Source organism: Rhinoraja longicauda, chromosome 27 (genome assembly GCF_053455715.1).
Source record: "Rhinoraja longicauda isolate Sanriku21f chromosome 27, sRhiLon1.1, whole genome shotgun sequence".
Classification (NCBI taxonomy): domain Eukaryota; kingdom Metazoa; phylum Chordata; class Chondrichthyes; order Rajiformes; family Arhynchobatidae; genus Rhinoraja; species Rhinoraja longicauda.
In genome coordinates this window covers 23,756,049-23,779,591 of record NC_135979.1, presented here as the reverse complement: position 1 = coordinate 23,779,591, position 23,543 = coordinate 23,756,049, and the positions used below count along the sequence as shown (strand labels likewise).

At 53.7% G+C, this 23,543-nt stretch overlaps 1 protein-coding gene and 1 pseudogene across 1 annotated transcript; one reads left to right on the top strand and one right to left on the bottom strand.

Annotated features, from left to right (window-relative positions):
* Positions 1–299: 299 nt before the first annotated feature.
* LOC144606784 (C-reactive protein-like) lies at positions 300–1,873 on the top strand (annotated as a pseudogene).
* An 18,761-nt stretch (positions 1,874–20,634) lies between these two features.
* LOC144606809 (C-reactive protein-like) lies at positions 20,635–22,371 on the bottom strand. Its single transcript, XM_078423191.1, has 2 exons — positions 22,302–22,371; positions 20,635–21,251 (listed from the first exon to the last, which is right to left on the bottom strand). Exons 1-2 carry the CDS (start codon positions 22,363–22,365, stop codon positions 20,635–20,637), a joined length of 681 nt encoding a protein of 226 aa, XP_078279317.1. The 5' UTR covers positions 22,366–22,371.
* Positions 22,372–23,543: the final 1,172 nt, after the last annotated feature.

Sequence of the window (23,543 nt, the reverse complement as noted above, 5' to 3'; positions counted from 1 at the left end):
CCCCAGGAGTGATTCAGTGGGAGGGCAGGGCTGGGATTAGGAGTGGGCATCAACTCTGAGATGGGCTCCCATATGGAGCAGGGGAACTATCTGTGATCAGGTGGGAGAGGTGAACTTCATCACCGCCCGGGAAGATGAATTAACGTGGCTCGCTCCACACCCTCCCCCTCATTATCTGACGCTGAACGATGTCGGCACACAGATTAATTGCAGCAGAGTTTGCTCCATCCCCTCAGTTCCTTCCTGCGATTGGCTGTGACTGGGTTCAGCAGGATATAAATTGCAGCAGCTTGTGCCCAGGGTATTGGACCCACCTGAGGTGAGACCGGCTTGTTGGAGACGGACACAGTGAGTACCAGAGGAGCTGTTTGTGTGTTGCTGACACACGGGACTGGCTGCTGGTTCTGAGTTTCAATGGATTGACAAGTGAAATGAAATGAAATGGGAATTCTGTTTCAACAGATTGGAGACAGGATGAAGCCCTTTATTCCACTTGTGCTTGTGATGTGCATTTACCTGTCAGGATCTGACAGTGCAGGTTAGTACCTTTTCTAATGTGAGGAGTTGCTGAGTGCAAGCATCAGTCATGGTGCACCTGATGACAGAGGTACTGAGGAACATGCAGGGCAGCAGGTGACCAGATTCCATTCCCAGTCTGTGCTGAGGCAGCAGGTGTCACCTTTTGTTTTGAGATACAGTGCGGAAACAGGCCCTTCGGCCCGCAGAGTCAGCACTGACCAGAGATCCCCTAATATTAACACCACCCTACACACACCAGGGACATTTTAACATTTTAGATATGCTGCCTGACCCGCTGAGTTATTTCAGCATTTTGTTGCTTTTGAATAAACTAGTGAATTGTTTCTTGTATCCAACTCTTAAAATGTGTTGTTCTTCCATGTGTTGGAATCTTTGCCCAATTATTTCTGGTGGAGAAGAATGACTAGTTCTCTTTCTCAGGATGGTGAGAATAAGAAGAGGTCACAGGTCGGGTGATACTAAGACAAAATGTGTTGTATTTTGGCAAACCAGAAATTAATCTTCTTCAAAACTTCCCTAGGTCTGGAATTTGTGCCTTTAGTCAATTGCACTTGTTCCTCTGGTGAAGAACAGCTTCTGTAGAACACACTTCTGGAACTGTTCCCACTCTGTCGATCAGGTTTAAATAAAACATTCCTATGCATAAAACTGCTCACTAGTTACCCTGTGCTCCATCTCAGATGTTACAATTTTAAACTGTTTAACAATCTAACTCTTCACATTTTACAGAATTGTGCGGAAAATCAGCGATATTCCCAACAGCAACAGACAACAGCTTTGTCAGATTGGATGCAAGTGATTTCTGCAATTTGACTGCCTTTACGGTCTGCCTCAGGGCAGCCTCTGAAGAGAATCACAGTTACGCGCAACAAGCTTTTCTGCCAATAGTATACTGTTATGGCAACAATCTAAAACAGAATTAAGGTTGGAATTAGGAGTCCTAAAAACTAAATTTATCATCACAGAAATGAATGCTATACTGAGACACATCTGTGTGACTTGGGAGTCTCAAAGGGGTAAGATAACATTCTGGGTCAATGGGAGACGCAGTCTACGGAAGGTTGATGGAAAGGGTCTGGTTGTGAAAGGGTCTGGTACGTTTATAATTGGTCAGGAGCAAGACTCAGTCGGTGGAGGTTATGAAAAACAACAATCATTTGTCGGAGAGATGACAGATGTTGATATGTGGGATCGTGTTCTAAAACCAAATGATATTAAGTTGATCAGTCAGGGTTGTTTCAGAGATGGAGGGAACATCATTGACTGGGATTCAACACCATTTACACCAGGAGGGAACGTCATTATTGAAGACAATAATGATTGTACCATTTAGAATGTGTTGGTCTTCCATCCTCTCTAACTGAATATGACCTGGTTTTGTGATCTTTCCTCTCTACACAAAATCAGCAGTAGAAGTAGTGGTGTTGATTCTAGAATAAAGGGCCGTTTGCTTCTGGATAAGTGACAAATCAGTGTCCTTCCAGTTACTCATCAATCTCCCTGACAGGATAATGGCTTCAAAGTCAGTACATAACAGTCTCGAACGGTTGGGCATCCCAGTTAAAAGGTGCATCAGTACAAAGCGGTGTCCAGGGCATTTGGTGCCATCTCTCTGACACACACATGTAGACAAAAAGTGCCAGGGACACGGGGTGGTGGTGATGGGCAGACACGGCCTGTGGGAAAGTCCCTGTGGTGGAGGCTGATCCTGCTCTGGACTTAGATTGTGCTGATTGGAATTATTACTGTCTCTCTCTGTATTACCCTCTTGATTTCACATTGTTTGTTACACCAATGTTTGGAAAGCTCACAATGTGTTCTGTGCTTCCAGTGATTGTGATTGAACTGTAACATTGCAGTTTCATCAGCTAAATAAATGAACATCAAAACAACAAAGATCTTGTCTATGAATGACTCTGTGTGTGTCCGGTCTCCAGTTAACACTCAGTAAACTTCACTATGTTTTCATGTGATAAAATGACTGTGTGTGTGTTGGTGCCACCTCCAACAGGATCCGACCACTGGCCACATCTTCTCATCTCCACCCTTTTCTGCAGTGACCATTCCCTCTGCAACTCACTGGTTAACTCATCCCTCTCCATCCAAACCAACTCCTACCCAGGTACTTTCCCCAGCAACTGCAGGAGATGCAACACCTGTCCCTGTACCTCCTACCTCGACTCCATGCAAGGACCCCAACAGTCTTTTCAGGTGAGGCATAAGTTCACTTGTACCTCCTCCAAACTCATCTACTGTGTCTGCTATTCCAGGTGTGGACTCCTATATATCGGTGAGACCAAACGCAGGCTCATCGATTGTTTTGCTGAACACCTCTGCTCAGTCCACATAAACCTATTGATCTCCCGGTTGCTAATCACCTCATATTTTGCTCGGACAGCTTACACCCCAGCGGACTTCTCTAACTTCAAGTAATCCTTGCTTTCCCTCTCTCTCTCCATTCCTCCCCTTCTCAGTTCTCTGACCAATCTGACTCTCCCTGATTACATTTCATCTCTGTTTGCTTTGTTGTTACCTTCTCCGAGCTAACAATGATCTATTCTTCATTTTCCTTCATCTCCATCCCTTTTGATGTCTCGTTCTCACACCTTATCTCTTTTGATGTCTCGTTCTCACACCTTCATCCTCTGACTCTCAGTGTGATGAAGGGTCTCGACCCGAAACGTCACCTATTCCTTCTCTCCTGAGATGCTGCCTGTCTCACTGAGTTAGTCTAGCACTTTGTGTCTCTCTGCAGTTCCTTCCTACACAATGATAGAAGGAAAACAAATGTACAAGAGGAAGGAATGACGAAAGGAATGAAAGGAGAGAAATAATGACTCAAGGAAAGACCGGGCAGGAAAAGAAGGGATAAGGAAAATAGCATGTTGGAAGGAAAGAATGAACAAAAGGAAAGAACAAAGGAAGATAATTGAAGAAAGGAAAGAAAAAGCAAGAAATTAAAGGAAAGAAAAAATAAATCCAAGGAAAGAATGAAGGAAGGAAAGCAATGACAGGAAAAAAAAGCCGATGGTAGAAGGGTAGATAGAAGGAAAGAAAAAGAGATATAATAAGATACTAGACCAAGTGGGCCTCGTAGGGTTTCCATTGTGACCTGGGGAAATTGCTTTTTTCTTTCAAATAAATTGTCTGTTAAAAAACCCCCAACATTAATGTCAGTGGGGGGGAGAGGAGGAGGGGGGCGGAAAGGAGGGGGGGGGGGGGGGGTGGGGTGGGTGAGGAGGGAGAATGGGGTGGGGGAGGGGAACGGGGAGAGGGAGCCACTGACACCATCCTGCCAGCGGCCATCTTCTTTCCCCTTCACTCCAAAATTCTTAAGGGGTTGGACAGGCTAGATGCAGGAAGATTGTTCCCGATGTTGGGGAAGTCCAGAACAAAGGGTCACAGTTTAAGGATAAGGGGAAGTCTTTTAGGACCGAGATGAGAAAGTTTTTTTTCACACAGAGAGTGGTGACTCTGTGGAATTCTGCCACAGAGGGTAGTTGAGACCAGTTCATTGGCTATATTTAAGAGGGTGTTAGATGTGGCCCTTGTGGCTAAAGGGATCAGGGGGTATGGAGAGAAGGCAGGTACAGGATATTGAGTTGGATGATCAGCCATGATCATATTGAATGGCGGTGCAGGCTCGAAGGGCCAGGGGAGGGGGATCACAATTAGAGGCAGTACAGGGAAGGGGAGATGGTGCGACCGAGGTGCCTTGGACCCAAAGCCTGTCCTGTATTGGTGTAGCACCCTCAACCCCCTACTCAAGCCCCCTTATCCCCCCTCCCTACCCCCACTCTCCCATCTTCCCTGACCCCCCCTCCCTACCCCCACTCTCCCATCTTCCCTGACCCCCACTGTCCCCCTTCTCCCCCACCCCAACTCTCTCACCCCCCCACCACCACCCCCTCCTCCCCCACCCCTGCTGTCCCCTCCCCATCCCCTCTTCCCTCCTCCCCACCCCACCCTCCTCCCCAGTCCCACTCTCCCTCCCACCCCCACTCTCCACCACCCCCCCTTTCCACCACTCTCCCCTCCCCCATTCTCTCCTCCCCAGCCCCACTCTCACTATCCCCACCCCCCCCTTTCCCCCTCTCACCCCCCCCATCCCCACATTCTCTCCTCCCCCAGCCCCACTCTCACTCTCCCCCACCCTGCCTACCCCACTCTCTCCTCCCCCCACCCTCACCCCCTCCCACTCCTACCCTCCACCCACTCTCCCCACCCGCATTCTCTCTGTCCCCCTCCCCCTCTCCCCAACCCCCTCTTACCCACACCGACTCTCCCCTGACCCCCACAGTGACCCTTCCCCCCTACCCCCCACTTTCTTCCCCCCACCACCAGCCCCCTTCCCCCACACCCCCTCTATACTTCCCCACCCTCCCCTCCTTTCACCCTCACTGTCCCCTTCCCCACCACCCACCGTCCTCCCCTTTCCCTCCCTCCCTCCCTCCCACCCCCACTCTCTCTTCCCCTCACCACCACCCCCCCCTTCCCCGCTGTCCCCTTCCACAGTCCCACTCTCCCTCCCACCCCCACTCTGCTACTCCCAACCTCCCCCACCCCCCCACTCTCCCCTCTTCCCTGAATCCCACTGTCCCCCTTCCCCCCCACCACTCTCTCATCCCCCCCACCACCATCCCTCCTCCCCTGCTGTCTCCTTCCCCCACCTCCTCCCCACCCGCTTTCTGCCCTCCACCCCAGTCCCACTCTCCCTCCCACCCCCACTCGCACTCTCCCCCACCCCATTCCCCACCACCCTCCTTTCCCCACTCTCTCCTCCCCAACCCCATTCTCCCCCACCCCTTCCCCTTCCAGACCCCTTTCCACCACTCTCTCCTCCCCAGCCCCACTCACTTTCCCCCACCCCCACTCCTCTCCTCCCCACCCTCCACTCGCTCCCCCCATTCTCACTGTCCCCCTCCCCCGCACCCTCACTCTCCCCTCATCCCAACCCCAACTGTCCCCCTTGCCCCCCACCCCGACTCTCTGCTCCACCACCACCCCCACTCTCTCCCCCCCACCACCCCCCTTCCCCCCACACCACTCTCTCTTCCCCTTTCACTCACTGTCCCCTCCCCGCACTCTTCCCTGACCGTCACTGTCCCCCTCCCCCCACCCCCACTCTCTTCCCCCCACCACTACCCCCTCCCCCCCACTGTCCCCCTCCCCAGTCCCACTCTCCCTGCCACCCCCACTCTCTGCTCCTCCCACTCTCCCCCTCCCCCCATTCTCTGTTCCTCCCACCCTCCCCCTCCCCCCCATTCCCTTCCCCACCAATCTCTCCTCCCCAGCCCCAATCTCACTCTCCCTCATCCCCCCTCTCTCCTCCACCCCTCCCCCCACCTTCACCCACACCCTCCTCTCCACACACTTGCCCCACCCCCATTCTCAATGTCCCCCCCACCCTACTGTCCCCGCTTCCCCACGTCCATTCCCCATCCCCACTCTCTTCCCCCCACCACTGCCCCCCCTTCCCCTCACACCCTCTCTCTCCTCCCCCAGCCTCCCCCTCTTCCCTCACCCGCTCCCTCCTCCCCCACCCCCTCCTCCCCCTTTCACTCTCACTGTCCCCTTCCCCCCACCCACCTTCTCCCCTTTCCCTTCCTCCACTCTTCCCTGACCCCCACTGTCCCCCTTCAACCCCACCCCCTCTCTCTTCCCCCACCACCACCCCCCTCCCCAGTCCCACTCTCCCTCCCACCCCCACTCTCTGCTTCTCCCACACTCCCCCTCCACCCAGTCTCCCCGCTTCCCTGACCCCGCACTGTTCCCTCTCCCCCCACCCCCACTCCCTCTTCCCCCAACCACCCCACACCCCCGCTCTCCCCCTCCCCAGTCACACTCTCCCCCTCGGCCCACTCTCTCCTCACCCACTCTCACTCTCCCCCCCTTCCCCCACCCCCGCCTCCCCCACTCTCTCCTCCCCCCACCCTCACCCCCTTCCTACCCCACCCTTCCCTCCACCCACTCGGCCCCCACGTCCACTCTCCTCCGTGGAGCCGTTGGCAGCGAAAGGCACTTACCGAGCGTGCAAGGGGGAGGGAGGGGGACCTCCCCTTTTCCCAGTACCCCTCTTTCCCCGTTGGGCCCGTCCTCATAGGGTTTCCATTGTAACCGGGAGGCGGGGAGGGAGGGAGGTGTGGAGGGAGGAGGGGAGTGGGAGGGAGGGGGGAGGGGAGGGGGGGAGGGGGAAGGGGGGGAGAGGGAAGGGGGGGAGGTGGAGGGAGGGGGAGGGAGGGGGGAGGGGAGGGGGGAGGGAGGGGGGAGGGGGGAAGGGGGAGGGAGGGGGACCTCCCCTTTTCCCTGTACCCCTCTTTCCCCATTGGGCCCGTCCCCGTAGGGTTTCCATTGTAACTGGAAGGGGGGGAGGGAGGGTGGAAGGAGGGGGGAGGGGGAGAGGGATGGAAGGGTGGAGAGAGGGGGGAGGGATGGAGGGAAGGAGGGAGGGGGGAGAGTTAGGGGGGGAGGGGTGAGGGAGGTGGGGAGGGGGGAGGGAGTTGGGGAGGGAGGGGGAGGAGAGGGGGAGGGAGTGGGGATGGAGGTGGGAAGGAGGGGGGAGGAATGGGTTGAGGGGGGAAGGGGGACCTCCCCTTTTCCCAGTACCCCTCTTTCCCCCACCACCAAGCCCCCTCCGCAACGACCCCTGTTGTCCCCCTCCCCAGTCCCCATTCTCAGATTCCCCCCATTCTCTCTCTCCCCCAGACACACTCTAAGTGCTGTTTTCGCAACACTTGCCCCGGTGGCCCACGAGCATAGGGGCCCCATGCTGATCTGTGTATGTTAAGTGACTTGCAATAAAAAAGACTACTTTAAAACAATAAGTGCTTTTTAAGTGCTTTTTTTGCAACATTCGCAGTTACTTAGTGCTTCTCACGGCGATCTGTAAGTGCTTTTCAAATAATAAGTGCTTTTTTGTCAACATTCGCGGTTACTTAGTGCTTCTCACGGCGATCTGTAAGTGCTTTTCGCAACAATGTAGCACCCATCTCACACAAGCATTGTGACGTCACAAGCTGAAGACCTTGAAAAAAAAGGTTAGATTTTTTATTTATTTATTTAAAACCTCTGTAAAGAGTAGACACCCAATAGCAGCTGCTTGTCCATTGTGACGTCACACGCTGAATACCGCGGGGGGGGGGGGTGAAGGGGGGTCAGCTCGAGCTCATCTCACAGGGGCATTGTGACGTCACACGCTGAAGACTAAATCAGCACCACAGCGCCCCCCCTGAAAACCTTCAATAAATCCGCTTTAAAACCTCTGTAACTTAAAAAATATGCGACCAAATTAAATGAAAATATCACGGCCGACTGAGCGCGAGATTGGCGATTAAGGCGGTGCAAAAATTGTGGCGCAACGGTTCACCGTTTTGCCGAAATCACTGTAATCTATATATATATACATACATTCATTTATTCACAAGATCTGAGTTTTAGTATAGTAGTATATAGATAGATAGACTAGACCGAGTGGGCCCGTTGGGCCCGTCCTCGTAGGGTTTCCATTGTGACCTGGGGAAATCACGTTTTTTCCTTTAAAATAAATTGTCTGTTAAAAAAAAAAAAAAACTCAATGGGATGGCAAGAGGAGGGGAGGGTGAGGAGGGGGGAATGGGGTGGGGGACGGGGAAAGGAGAGAGGGAGCCACTGACACCGTCCTGCCATCTTCTTTCTCCTTCACTGTGGTGCCGTGCTCCTCCAGGGGAGGGGAGGGCAATTAAAGGCGGTACAGGGAAGGGGAGAGGGTGTGACCGAGGAGCCTTGGACGCAAAGCCTCTCCTGTATTGGTGTAGCAGCCTCAACCCCCTACACAATCGCCCTTATCCCTACCCCCAACTCTCCCATCTTCCCTGACCCCCACTGTTCCCTTCTCCGCCTCCACCACCCCTCCTCCCCCCCACCCCTACGGTCCCCTTTCCCCCACCCCTCCTATCCATCCCCACTCTTCCCTCCTACCCACCCACCCAGCCCTCCTCACCAGTCTCTCTCCCTCGCAACCCCACTCACACTCTCCCACCCCCCCATTCCCCACCACCCCCCTTTCCATCACTCTCCCCTCCCCCCACTCTCTCCTCCCCCCACCCCCCTATCCCCCACATTCTCTCCTCCCCCACATTCTCTCCTCCCCCAGCCCCACTCTCACTCTCGCCCACCCCCCTCTCTCATCCACCACGCCTCCCCCACCTTCATCCCTCTCCCACCCCTACCCTCCCCTCCACCCACCCCACCCGCATTCTCACTATCCCCCTCCCCCCACCCCCTCTCCCATCTTCCCCAACCACTCTCCCCTGACCCCCACTGTCCCCCTTCCCCCCACTCTCTTCCCCCACCACCACCCCCCTTTCCCCCACACCCCGTCTCCTCCCCCCACCCTCCCCTTTCACTCTCCCTGTTCCCTTCCGCCCCACACACCCACCCACCTTCCCCCTTTTCCCTCCCACCCCATTCTCTCTTCCCCTCACCACCACCCCCCTCCCCGTCCCACTCTCCCTCCCACCCCCACTCTCTGCTCCTCCCAACCTCCCCCTCCCCCTGGCCCCCACTGTCCCCCTTCCCCCTCACCACCACCCCCCTCCCCCGCTGTCCCCTCCACCCCACCCATCCTCCTCCTCACCCGCACTCTGCCCTCCTCCCCAGTCCCATTCTCCCTCCCACCCCCACTCTCCCCACCCCTCTTTCCCCACCACCCCTTTTCCTCCACTCCTCCCCCACCCCCTCATTCTCTTCTCTCCTCCCCCAACCGCACTCTCCCCAACCCCCGTTTCCCCACACCCCCCTTTCCACCACTCTCTCCTCCCCAGCCCGACTCTCCCCCACCCCCACTACTCTCCTCCCCCACCCTCACCCCCTCCACTCCACCCACTCGCCCCACCCCCATTCTCACTGCCCCCCTCCCCTCCCACTCCCACTCTCCCCTCTTCCCCACCCCCACTGTCACCCTTTCCCCCACCCCCTCTCTTCCCACCACCACCACCACACCCCCTTGCCCCCATACCCCTCTCCTCCTCATTTCACTCACTGTCCCCGCCAATCTCTTCTCCACTCCCCTCCACTCCCCCCAGCCCCACTCTCACTCCCCCCCACCCCCCTCTCCTCCACCCCTCTTCCGCCCACCTTCACCCCCACCCTCCCCTCCACACTCGCCGCACCCCCATTCTCACTGTCCCCCTCCCCCCACCCCCACTGTCCCCTCTTCCCCACCCCCACTGTCCCCCTTCCCCCCACCCGCACTCTCTTCCCCTACCACCAACCCCCTTCCCCGCCAATCTCTCCTCCCCCAGCCCCACTCTCACTCTCCCCATCCCCCTTTCTCCCCCACCCCTCCTTGACCCCCACCCTCCCCTCCACACTCGCCCCACCCCCATTCTCACTGTCCCCCCCACCCCCACTTCCCCGCACACCCTCTCTCCTCTCCCAGCCTCCTCCTCCAACCCCTCCTCCCTTTTCACTCTCACTGTCCCCTTACCCCCACCCACCTTCTCCCTCTTTCCCTCCCCCCACTCTTCCCTGACCCCCACTGTTCCTTCCCCAACCACCCCCAACCAACCAAAGCGGAGGGAGGGGGTGGTGGTGGAGAGGACGGGTGGGTGGAGAGGGGTGGTGTCGGTGAGGAGGGGGGAGAGGTGTGCTGTCGGTGAGGAGGGGGGAATGGGGTGGGGGAGGGGAACGGGGAGAGGGAGCCACTGACACCATCCTTCCAGCGGCCATCTTCTTTCCCCTTCACTCCAAAATTCTTAAGGGGTTGGACAGGCTAGATGCAGGAAGATTGTTCCCGATGTTGGGGAAGTCCAGAACAAAGGGTCACAGTTTAAGGATAAGGGGGAAATCTTTTAGGACCGAGATGAGAAAGTTTTTTTTCACACAGAGAGTGGTGACTCTGTGGAATTCTCTGCCACAGAGGGTAGTTGAGACCAGTTCATTGGCTATATTTAAGAGGGAGTTAGATGTGGCCCTTGTGGCTAAATGGATCAGGGGGTATGGAGAGAAGGCAGGTACAGGATACTGAGTTGGATGATCAGCCGTGATCATATTGAATGGCGGTGCATGCTCGAAGGGCCGAATGGCCTACTCCTGCACCTATTTTCTATGTTTCACTGTAGTGTCGTGCTCCTCCAGGGGAGGGGGAGTGCAATTAAAGGCAGTACAGGGAAGGGGAGAGGGTGTGACCGAGGTGCCTTGGACCCAAAGCCTCTCCTGTATTGGTGTAGCACCCTTAACCCCCTACTCAATCACCCTTATCCCCCCACCTCCCACTCTCCCATCTTCCCTGACCCCCACTGTCCCATCTTCCCTGACCCCCACTGTCCCATCTTCCCTGACCCCCACTGTTCCTTCTCCCTCACCACCACCCCCTCCTTCCCCCACCCCTGCTGTCCCCTTCCCCCCACCCCTCCTCCCCATCCCCTCTTCCCTCCTCCCCACCACACCCTGCCCTCCTCCCCAGTCCCACTCTCCCTCCCACCCCCACTCGCACTCTCCCCACCACCCACTTTCCACCACTTTCCCCTCCCCCCACTCCCCATTCTCTCCTCCCTCAGCCCCACTCTCACTGTCCCCAGCCCCCCTTTCTCCCACTCTCTCCTCCCCACCCCCGTTCCCCCACTCTCTCCTCCCCCACCCCCCATATTCTCTCCTCCCCAACCCCACTCTCTCCCCCAGCCCCACTCACCCACCCGACTCCCCCACTCTCCCCTCCCCACCCTCATCCCCCTCCCACCCCTACCCTCCACCCACTCTCCCCAAACGCATTCTCACTGTCCCCCTCCCTCCCATCCCCTCTTCCCCACCCCCACTCTCTCCTGACCCCCAGTCGCCCTTCCCCCCACACCCCCTCTCTCCTCCCCCCACCCTCCCCCTCCTTTCACTCTCACTGTCCCCCCCCTACCTCCCTCCCTCCCACCCCCACTTTCTCCTCCCCTCACCACCATCCCCCCTCTTCCCCCCACTGCCCACCTCCCCAGTCTCTCCTCCACTCCCCCCACCCCTCCCCTCCCCACGCCCCACTATCACTCTCTACATCCCCTCTCTCCTCCACACCCCTCTCCCCACCTTCACCCCCACCCTCCCCTCCCCCACCTTCACCCCCACCCTACCCTCCCCACCTTCACCCCCACTCTCCCCTCCCCCACCTTCTCCCCCACCCCCTCTCTTTTCCCCCCAACACCACCCCTCCCCAGTCCCACTCTCCGTTCCTCCCCCCCTCCCCTCCCCCCAGTCTCCACACTTCCCTAAACCCCAATGTTCCCCTTCCCCCCACCCCCGCTCCCTTTTCCCCCAACCACCCCCGCTGTCCCACTCTCCCCTTCGCCCCACTCTCTCCTCACCTACTCTCACTCTCGCCACCCTTTTCCCACCTCCCCCTTTCCCCCTTTCCCCCACCCTCACCCCCCTCCTGTGAGCTCATCTCACAGGGGCATTGTGACATCACACGCTGAAGACCTTCAATAAATCAGTTAGAAATAAAATGTTTTAACTTTAAAACCTCTGTAATTTAAAATATATACGACCAGATTAAATGAAAGTATCATTTCTGACCAGCCGGGAGAGTGGCGATTAAGGCGCTGTAAAAATTGTTGCGCCACGGTTTACCGTTTTGGCGTATCACACTGTGCATACATACGGAAATATAGGGTTTCCATTACGACCTGGGGAGATCGATTTTTTCCTTTAAAATAAATTGTCTTTAAAAAAAAAAAAAATTAATCTCAATGGTGGGGGGGGAGGGAGCCACTGACACCGTCCTGCCAGTGGCCATCCTCTTTCTCCTTCACTGTGGTACCGTGCTGCTCCAGGGGAAGGGGAGCGCAATTAAAGGCAGTACAGGGGAAAGGGTGTGACCGAGCCTTGGACCCAAAGCCTCTCCTGTATTGGTGTAGCACCCTCAATCCCCTACTCAATCCCCCTTACCCCCCCTCCCTACCCCCCACTCTCCCATTTTCCCTGACCCCCACTGTCCCCCTTCTCCCCCACCCCCACTCTCTCATCCACCCATCACCACCCCCTCCTCCCCCCATCCCTGCTGTCCCCTCCCCATCCCCTCTTCCCTCCTCCCCACCCCACCCTCCTCCCCAGTCCCACTCTCCCTCCCACCCCCACTCTCTACCACCCCCCTTTCCACCACTCTCCCCTACCCCCACCCCCTATTCTCTCCTCCCCAGCCCCACTCTCACTATCCCCAGCCCCCCTTTCCCCCACTCTCCCCCCCCACCCCCCACATTCTCTCCTCCCCCAGCCCCACTCTCACTCTCCCCACCCCCTCTCTCCTCCACCCCGCCTCCCCACTCTCTCTTCCCCCCACCCTCACCCCCCTCCCACTCCTACCCTCCACCCACTCGCCCCACCCCCATTCTAACTGTCCCCCTCCCCCGCACCCCCACTCTCCCCTCTTCCCCACGCCAACTGTCCCCCTTGCCCCCCACCCCCACTCACTTTGATCCACCACCACACTCACTCTCTTCCCCCACCACCACCCCCTTCCCCCCACCATCACCCCCCTTCCCCCCAAGCCCCTCTCTCCTCCCCCTTTCACTCACTGTCCCCTCCCAGCACTCTTCCCTGACCGTCACTGTCCCCCTCCCCCCACCCCCACTCTCTTCCCCAACCACCACCCCCCTCCCACACTGTCCCTCTCCCCAGTCCAACTCTCCCTCCCACCCCCACTCTCGGCTCCTCCCACCCTCCCCCTCCCCCATTCTCTCCTCCTCCCTCTCCCCCTCCCCGCCAATCTCTCCTCCCCTCCCCCACTCTCTCCTCCCCAGCCCCAATCTCACTCTCCCCATTCCCCTCTCTCCTCCACCCCTCGTCCCCCACCTTCACCCCCACCCTCCCCTCCACACACTCTCTCCACCCCCATTCTCACTGTTCCCCTCCCCACCCTACTGTCCCCGCTTCCCCACCCCCACTGTCCCTTCCCCCACCCCCACTCTCTTCCCCCCCCCACCACTACCCCCTTCCCCACACACTCCTTTCCCCCCACACCCACTCTCTACTCCCCCTCCTCCCTCACCCCCTCCCTCCTCCCCCTTTCACTCTCACTGTCTCCTTCCCCCCACCCACCTTCTCCCCTTTTCCCTCCCCCACTCTTCCCTGACCCCCACTGTCCTCCTTCCCCCCACCCCCACTCTCTTCCCCCCACCACCACCCCCTCTTCCCCCACACCCCCTCCCTCCTCCCCCAGCCTCCCCCTCCTCCCTCAGGATAAATGTAGGTAGGAAGGAACTGCAGATGGTGGTTTAAACAGAAGATAGACACAAAATGCTGGAGTAAATCAGCGGGACAGGCAGCATCTCCTCAAGAAGGATCTCGACCCGAAACGTCACCCGTTCCTTCTCTCCAGAGATGCTGCCTGTCCCGCAGAGTTACTCCAGCATGTTGTGTCTATCTACGGAAGTGTAATACTGTTGGTGTGACTTCTGCTGGAGGTATACCAACAGGATTGGTGTCTCAACCTGGTAGTGTCTGAAATATAATGATGCAGCCCCAGAGTTATCAGACTGAGGACACAGGTGGGATGTGAAATAACACACGCAAAGATTTTGTCTCAGGTGGTGGGAACAGGACAAGCAAGGTCACACGGAGAAAGAGCTCCCTCTGGTGTTGTAAACTGATAACTCTCAGAGTGCGGCAACTGTAGAACAAGATGAATAGTCGGATACTCGTGAAAGAGCTGTACCAGGAACAGCTTTGGTCTTCATCCATTCAGAAGGGGACACACATTCTCCCAGTGGTCTCCCACCATCACATTGAGGCCTGATAGGTCTGGGATCGATACATCATCAGTTGACAAATTGGGAGTACAAGGATGGAGTTAAAGGGAAAGAGAGTACATGAAAAGTTATGAAAGACTCCCGAATTAATAGGACGGAAAGTTCAAGAAGAGATAAGAGAGTAAGGTCGGGTGAAATGGGAACCAGTGTGAGAGGGGAGGTGAATACAAATTCAAAGTGTTATGTACTTTCCCCTTACTTTACCACAAGGAGCTACAGACACTGCTTAACTAAAAAGACACAAATGTATTGGAGTAACTCAACGGGCCGGATATCCCTGAAGAACGTAGACAGGTGACGTTTTGGTTCGGGACCCTTTCTCAGCCTGGGTCCAGATTGAAATGGCATCTATCTTTGTTCTCCTGAGGTGCTGCCTGGCCTGCTGAGTTACTTCAACACTTTGAGCACCTTCCCATAATATTTGACCTGTCAGATGCAACACCTCACACTTGACTGTATTAAACTCCATCTGCCATTTCTTTGCCCATATCAGTAACTGATCTATATCTGGAGGGTTCCTTCATAGAGGGAATATGGGTAGAGGTTAAAACTAGGAAAGGTGCAATCAGTCTAATGGCATTGTACTATAGGCTCTCAATAGGCAGCGGGAGATAGAGGAACAGAATTTGCAGATTACTGAAAGATGCAAAAGTAACGGGTTTGTCGTGGTGGGCTGTGGCGGTCCATGGTGGTGAGCCACGGATGGTGCAAAACCCTCGACTCGGGGGGGTGGGATCACGGAACTTGAAATGCGGAGGAGTGGCAGTTGGCAGTGGAGTTCCGGAAGGATTTGAACTGGTTGGGGGTTTGGGGAGCTGTGTGGGCTTGAGCAATAAAGAAAACTCCCCTTTACACGAGTCCCACTTCATTGGCTTTGCATGACACTCGTGTCCCACTTTATTTGTGACCCCCCGACGGTCCAAAATAGGTATTTTGGATCGCAATAATGGACGCCGCCACCCCTCGGCCCCAAAACACGGTTGCACTTAAGCTGCTGGTCTTCTGCACCTCCAGCCCCAGGTGTGGTTCCAGCAGGCGGATGCTCAATTCAATATACGCAGGATTGCAGCCGACGACACCCGTTACTTCTTTGCTGCCTTACCTGCGCGGTGCCTTACCTTACTCACTTGGTGCCTTACCTGTGCTAGCCGCCAGCGGACGACAAATATGAAGGCCTCAAGGCACTGCTCCTTTGCACTTTCGGGCTCAGCTGCCTGGAGCGAGCGGCGCGGATCCTCCACATGGGTGGGCTCAGCGATCTTAAGCCATTGGCCCTCAAGAGCAAAATGCTCACGCTCATGGATGGCCACCAGCCCCGCCTGCTTTTTGAGTACACCTTCCTCGAGCATTTGCCCAATGACATCCGCCTGCTCCTCTCAGGGGTGAGTTTTGTTGACCCCCTTCATCTGGCGGAACGCACAGACGAGCTGTGGCTGGCCAGGGGGGAAGGGCAGAGGTTTGCTCGATCGTGTGTCGACAGCGCCTTCGAGGGCACAGCCACCTGTGGCCGCGCCCACCGGGGGGTTCAGCTGAGTCTATTGCACCAGGAGAAGCTGGTATGAACAAGAGGAAGAAGCAGTGCTTCTACCACCAACACTGGGGTTCCGCGGCCCGCCAATGCCGCTCGCCCTGTTCGTTTCCGGGAAATGCGGGGGCCGGCTGCAGTAATCACCTCGGCGGTCGTCCAGATACACCGCTTATATGCATGGGACCAGTGCTTGGGATGATGATTCCTGGTGGACACAGGGGCTGAAGTCAGTGTTTTGCCCCCCTCAGGGGTGGATACTCGTTCTGGGAATCGGGTCTCTCGTTAACTGCCGCGAATGGCAGCACCATGCAAACGTACGACGTCAGCACCATTCCGCTTATCTTTGGCTCTTGCAACTTCACGGGGCCTTTCACTGTTGCAGACTTGTCCCAGCCGTTGCTGGGCGCGACTTCCTGCGGCCGCAATCACTTTCAGTTGACGTGAGGGGGCAACGCCTGGTCCACGCTTCCACATTAGAAGTGACCTCCTCGGCCCTGCTGTGTCCGCCACGCCGATCCGCAAACCGGTGTCTGCAGTGGACATTTTGGGGGACTTTCCTTAAATTTTGACTCCGCAATTCCACATGGCCAGCCCGACAAAATGATGTGGTGCACCACATTCTTACTTCGGGACCACCGCTCCACGCCCGCGCCCGCAGTCTGCCTCCCGACAAGCTCCAGATCGCCAAAGTGGAGCTTCGCAACATGGAGGCTATGGGAATTGTCCGGCGCTTGGATAACCCATGGGCTTCCCTGCTGCACATGGTACCGAAGTACATGGTACCGCCTGAATGACCCCACCATCGCCAGCCCATTCCCCGCACACAGGATCTCTCCGCCCATCTGGCAGGAGGTTAGTTCTTAGGTCGAAGATCGACTTAGTCCGGGGTTACCACCAGATCCCCGTGCGGCTGGAGGATGTGCCCAAAATGGTTTTAAGCACTCCCTTCGGGTTGTTTGAGTTCCTGCGTATTGCGAGTTGCCGTGGGTTTTGCCGGGTATTCGGACCGCCCTGAAGGAGGATTTGGCTTCATCCTCAGCCAAGCTCACTGTTCCCTGGGAATTTATTCCAGCCGCTGGTGCATCCCGGGATCAGCCGTCATCTATGTTGGTCCGTTTGAGGGAGGAGGTCGGTGCCCTCTTTTCTGTCCCGTCGTCTCGCCATGGAGTGCCTCCTGCCCATGTGCCGTCGGCTCTCATGGACTGTTCGTATGTTTTTCTGTTCCACAACACACACACGTTGCCTTTGCCGCCCCCATATGACGGTCTCTTTCGGGTGCCGCAGCTTGGGCCTGCTACTTTTGTTTTGGACATGGGTGGTCGATGGGAGACTGAAGCCGGCCCATTTGGACCTTAGAGTGCCAGTGCGGGTGGCTCAGCCTCGTCATTGGGGGCGTCTGCCATCCCGATTGCTCCCGAATTTGTCCCTACCAGGCTTGTGCCCTTTGCGTGGGGACGTATGCATGAGGTTTGGCTGCATCGTTCGTCTTCCCATTCGGTTCCATGCCTCTAGTTCTGGGGGACGGGGTCATGTGGCGGTCCCTAGTGGTCCTGACAGTCACATCCCCAATAATGACTGGGACTTACTTCGAGTCAGATTCATACAGCAATAAAATAGGCCTTCCAGTCCAACTCATCCATGCCAAACAATGTGACCCAGCTAATCTGGTAACATGTGCCCACTGTTGGCCTAGATCCCACTACATCTTTCCTATCCATGAATCTGTCCACCAGGGCACCTCCCTTGTCGGCGGGTTTGATGATAATGTCGGGGTTGTTGCAGAGTGAGCAGGGCGGCACGGTAGCGCAGCGGTAGAGTTGCTGCTTTACAGCGAATGTAGCGCCGGAGACTCAGGTTCGATCCTGACTACGGGTGCTGCACTGTAAGGAGTTTGTACGTTGTCCCCGTGACCTGCGTGGGTTTTCTCCGAGATCTTCGGTTTCCTCCCACACTCCAAAGACGTACAGGTATGTAGGTTAATTGGCTGGGTAAATGTAAAAATTGTCCCTAGTGGGTGTAGGATAGTGTTAATGTACGGGGATTGCTGGGCGGCATGGACTTGGTGGGCCGAAAAGGCCTGTTTCCGGCTGTATATATATGATATGATATGATATGAAAGGGAGAGGTTGAAGTAGGTAGAGGGAGTGGAAAGGTTGAGACAGTTGATGTCATGCCGGCAGTTACAAATTAAGTGGTCTAGAGTGGATTTCAAGGCCCCTGGAAGGTAGTCGTTTAGGCATGACTTCTTGCATTTCTTCAGCACCGGGATGATGGCGGTCTTCTTGAAGCAGGTGGGCACCTCAGAACAAAGTAGGGTTTAGAGATCTCCACGCAACTACTAAGCACAAGGCCAGTAACTCTCTCTGGGCCAGTTGCTTTTGGTGGTTTACCATCAGGAAGGCTGATCTAACCTCTGCATCAGTCACCCTAGGGATGAGCACACTGGAGTCTGAAGGCCCAGGTGTCACCGTCCTGTTGGCCTCTGCACAAAGCGGGCATAAAAAGCATTCAGTTCATCAGGTGGAGTCTATTCCCCATGATGGAGACAAAGAGATCGAGAATGCAGAGTGGTAGCAGAGATAGTTCCAGTGATTTTGAGGGAAGGGCGGAGTTAATGTTAAAGTGAATGAAATCAACAAGTTTTGCATGGGTGCAAGAGTCAACCCCAATGTAGTCGTTGATGTAGTGGAGTAAGAGTGGGGGATGGTGCCAGGCCGTGTTTGAACAAGGACTATTCGACCTAACCCACAAAAAGGCAGGTATAGCTGGGGCCAAGGCAGGTGTCCATGGCTACACCTTCAACATGGAGACAGTGATAGGAGTTGAACAAGAAGTTGAGTGTGAGAATAAATTCCATCAGGTAGACAAGGGTGTTTGTAGATTGAAATTGATTGTGTCTCTGTTCAAGGAAGACTTTCCAGGTGAGGGATGGAGATGTAACGGGAATGGGCGTCAGTGGTAGAGATGAGGCAAAGGGGGCTTGGAAATGGAAAGTTTGTCAAGAGTTGAAAGGCGTGTGGGCTGTCTCAGATGTAGGTCAGAGGGACTAGACACGGGGGAATTGGATGGAATCAAGGCATTTGGGAGAAAGTTCTATGGAGCAGGCAGGGTTAATGGGTCTGCTAGAGCAGTCCTGTTTATGGACATTGGAAAGGAGATAGAAATGCAGGGCTGGTGATCAATAAGATTGATAAGAGGCTGTGCGAAGGAGATGGCCGGGGTAATGAGATCAGAAACAGTCTAGAAGATGATGGCCTAGTCTTCAACTGTGGGGTTCTGGTCAAAGGGTAGGTATGAAGAGGTGTCTGAGAGCTGGTGCCTGGCCTCAGCATGATAGAGACACTCCCTCTTCCAGCACTGCTGGCACCTTGTTCTGTACATCCAACACCCTCCGAGTGAAAAAGTTGCTCCTCTGGTTCCTATTAAATATTCCCTCTCTCACATTTGATCTATGTCCAATGGTTCTTGATTCCCTTACCCTGGGTAAAAGATTCTGTGCATTCACCCTATGTATTCCCCTCAAGATTTCATACACCTCTTTTCAATCACCCCTCAGCCTCCTGAGAACCAGGAAATAAATCCGAGTCGTGCAACTTTCCCCTATATCTGAGGCCATCTTCAGATTCAGGGATATTTTCTACCCAGCTGCTGTCAGGCAACTGAACCATCCTATCACCAACTGGAGCGTGGTCCTGACTACCATCTACTTCATTGTAGAGACTATATTAAAATCAGACTTTTCTGGTCTCCACCTTGCACTGTACAGTGTAGGCAGCTTTGTTGTGAACATGTATAAACATGTATAGTCTTTTCACTTACTGGATAGCACGCGACAATAAAATATTGTACCTGTTGGAGGTGGCAAAGACGCACACACAGTCATTTTATTGCATGAAACCATAGTGAAGTGTACGGTGTTAATTGGACACACACACAGAGTCATTCATAGACAAGATCTTGGTTGTTTTGATGCTCATTTATTTAGCTGATGAAACTGCAATGTTACAGTTCAATCACAATCACTGGAAGCACAGAACACATTGTGAGCTTTCCAAACATTGGTGTAACAAACAATGTGAAATCAAGAGGGTAATACAGAGAGAGACAGTAATAATTCCAATCAGCACAATCTAAATCAAGAGCAGGATCAGCCTCCACTACAGGGACTTCCCCACAGTCCGTGTCTGCCCATCACCACCACCCCCGTGTCCCTGGCACTTTCTTGTCTACACAGGGAGATGGCACGGATGTGTGTCAGGGAGATGTGTGTCAGAGATGGCACCAAATGCCCTGGACACTGCTCTATACTGCTGCACCTTTTAACTGGGATGCCCAACTGCTCCTGGTGGGATTGGAGGAAGGGCTTCGGCAGAATGGACGAGGAGGGTGTCAGGTTAAAGAGGGCGGACTTGTCCGTTCTGAGCAGTCCCTGGGCTTCAGTCAGGGGTCAGTGTGTGGGGCAGTGCCCTGGGGTTTACACCCTGCTGATCCCTGTAGACATCCACCATGGTTCCCCACATCCTGTCCCTCTCTCAATGTGTGACGGAGAATGGCCGAGACTCATGTGTATTGAGTTTGAAGCCATTACCCTGTCAGTGAGGGAGATGAGAAACAGGAAGGAGTCAGTGAGTGGTCCCTTACCCTGATATAAACACCCCTTTATTCTGGAATCAACACCTACTACTGATCTGGTTTAGAGAGAAAAGATCGCAATACAAGGTCATTCTTACAGTAGCTAGAGCAGTTTGAGGATATTGTGTTCCCCTCTGCACATTTAAATGCTTTTTGGAGCCAAAACATTTAAAATGTACAATCATTATTGCCTTCAATTATTACGTTCCCCCTTGATGTAAATGATGTTGATCCCCAGTTAATGATGTTCCCTCCCGCACTGTAACACCCCTGACTGATCAACTCAATCTCATTGGATGTTAGAACAAAATCCCACATATTAACATCAGTCATCTCTCCAACAAAGGATTGTTTGATGTCAAAACCTCCACCAACTGAGTCTTGCTCCTGACCAATTATAAACTGGCCATTTCGTTTCACAATTCTACCCTTTCCACCAACCTTCCGTAGACTACGTCTCCCATTGACCCAGACTGTTATATCACCTGTTTGAGACACCCAGCTCACACATATGTGTCTCAATGAGGCATCCATCTTTGGGAGGGAAAAGCTCGCGACAACATTTCCTAAATACAGGTCAATTTGTACATTCGACTTTTGCCAAATCATCAGCTCATTGTTGGATTTGCTTACTGCATAGGAGAACAAACTGTAACCGCGAGTCTCTTCAGAGGCTGCCCTGAGGCAGACAGTAAAGGCAGTCAAATCGGAGAAATCAGCTGCATTCAACCTGACGAAGCTCGTGGCTGTTTTGGTTCGGAATATTGCTGATTTACCATCCAATTCTGTAAAATGTGAAGTTTGAATGTTAAATCTCTGTTTGAAATTGTAACTTTGCCATCTGAGATAGAGCACAGGATAACAAGAGAGCAGTTTTCTGCAAAACGATGTTTTCTTTAAAGCTGAGATACAGGGTAGAGGTTTCAGAAATACATTCTGCAGAAACTGCTCTTCAGCCTGTTTCTAGTTTACCAGGAAGGCAGCAGTGCTGAAATTGTACTGGTAAATTAGCCGGAACTGGTAGAGCACGTCGTGGAGCACATTGGAAGCAGAGATTACTGCATCCCAAGGGTTAACATAGGTTGTAGATCCCTGCATTGAAATGGAGGTTGTTGCTACTCTCCCAAGCGGAAAGTAGGTCAGGAAATGAAAGGCAAATCCTGGGAAAGGTCAGAGAGATCAGGTATGGACATCATGGGCTAAATGGCCATTATCCATGCAGTATCCTACAGTGCAGATAACTGCACATCGCAAGCACTATTAGTAAAAACCTCAATGTCTTTTAGCCACAATGTTGTGTGTTAGGTACAAGGAGAGATTGGACTAAATAGGATTGTTTTCACTGGAGCATTGAAGGACAAGTGACAAACTGAGAGAAACACAAAATGATGGGGAGCATAGTTAGGGTAGATACAGGTTTAAAGTGGGAGGGAGAAATTTTAAACGAAGTGTGAAAAGCATGTGTTTGCTTACAGGTGCCTGGAGCACACTGCCAGGTTGGTAGTGGAAGCTGATACAATAGCAGTGTTAAAAAGGCATTTACAGACACATGAGCATACAGGAAGGGAGGGATGGGGTTAGTCCAGGGAGATGGGGTTAGTTCAGACCGACATCATGGTCAGCACTAACACGGTGGGTTGAAGGGCCCATTCCTGTGCTGTACTCTGGTCTATCCCTCCACTACCTTCACCAGAACAAGCACCATTTACTGAAGGTACAATTTTCAGACCAGGGAAAGCTTTGAAGACAGTCGAGTGATTCAGTATCTCTGTCATAAGATGCAGTGTGTCTGATGTTTGCCCTCAGGAATTCCTCATCTCAGAACAAGTACTAACCTGCACTCTCCGTTCCTGACAGGTAAATGCACAGCACAAGCACAAATGTCATGAAGGGCTTCATCCTGTCTCCAACCTGTTGAAACAAAGAATCCTCAATTCACTTGGTGTCAATCCATTGAAACTGAGAACCAGCAGCCAGTCCCGTGTGTCAGCAACGCACAAACAGCCCCTCTGGTACTCACTGTGTCCGTCTCCAACAAGCCGGTCTCACCTCAGGTGGGTCCAATACCCTGGGCACAAGCTGCTGCAATTTATATCCTGCTGAACCCAGTCACAGCCAATCGCAGGAAGGAACTAACGAGGTGGAGCAAACTCTGCTGCCATTCAGTACTCAACATCAAGAGATTATCAAGAATGTTTTCTTGTCATGCTCTATGTCCCAGATAGAAAAATGACATTTTTACTTACAGCAGTACTAAGAATATGTCAAAATAGTGCACTGTAACCAATATAATAATGAGAAAAACACATTCAGTGTGTGTATATATACACTTATTCACACATCCACACACATGTATATACATATATATATATACTCACACACTACACATATCTACACATACAAAAACAAAGAACAACAATACTAACAATGATAGTCTTTGTAGTTCAGAGCTTAATGCAGGTTGTAGTGTTTAATAGCCTGATGGCTGTAGAGAAGAAACTGTTCCTGAACTTGGACATAGAAACATAGAAACTTCCGGGACTTCCGGTGGCGCTATGGAGGGCTAGAGGGTAACGCCAGCCAGCTCCTCGTAAAAAACGGAGAAAAACCGGGGATAAATCGACCTACCTGCTGCCTGCTGTCGCTGCAGTGATTGCACCGATTGTTATAAGTGACGCTATCAGGCGCGCGACTTATAATGTATACACAGCACAGCCCACCCGCGGATAAAACGGATAAAACGAAAAGTCGGGCTACCAGGCAGAATCCGCGAGAAGGCCTGACTGAAGCCTCGGCCTCAGGTAGGACGTTATCCCAAGAAGATGTGAAGGGGAAAAAAGTGACCAAAAAAGCAGAAGGTGAGGAACTCAAAAGCTTTATTGCAAGTGAAATTGCTGGTTTGAGGGAAGAAATAAAGCAGATGAATGTTGCTGGGGAAATAAAAAAAATTAAGGAGGAAATGAAGGACTTAAAGCTTGAGACTAAGAATATAGCAGTGGATTTGAAGAATGATTTGTCGAAAGAAATCTCTGAAATAATATTTGGACTATCAAAGGAGATGAATGAGAAAATTAAAA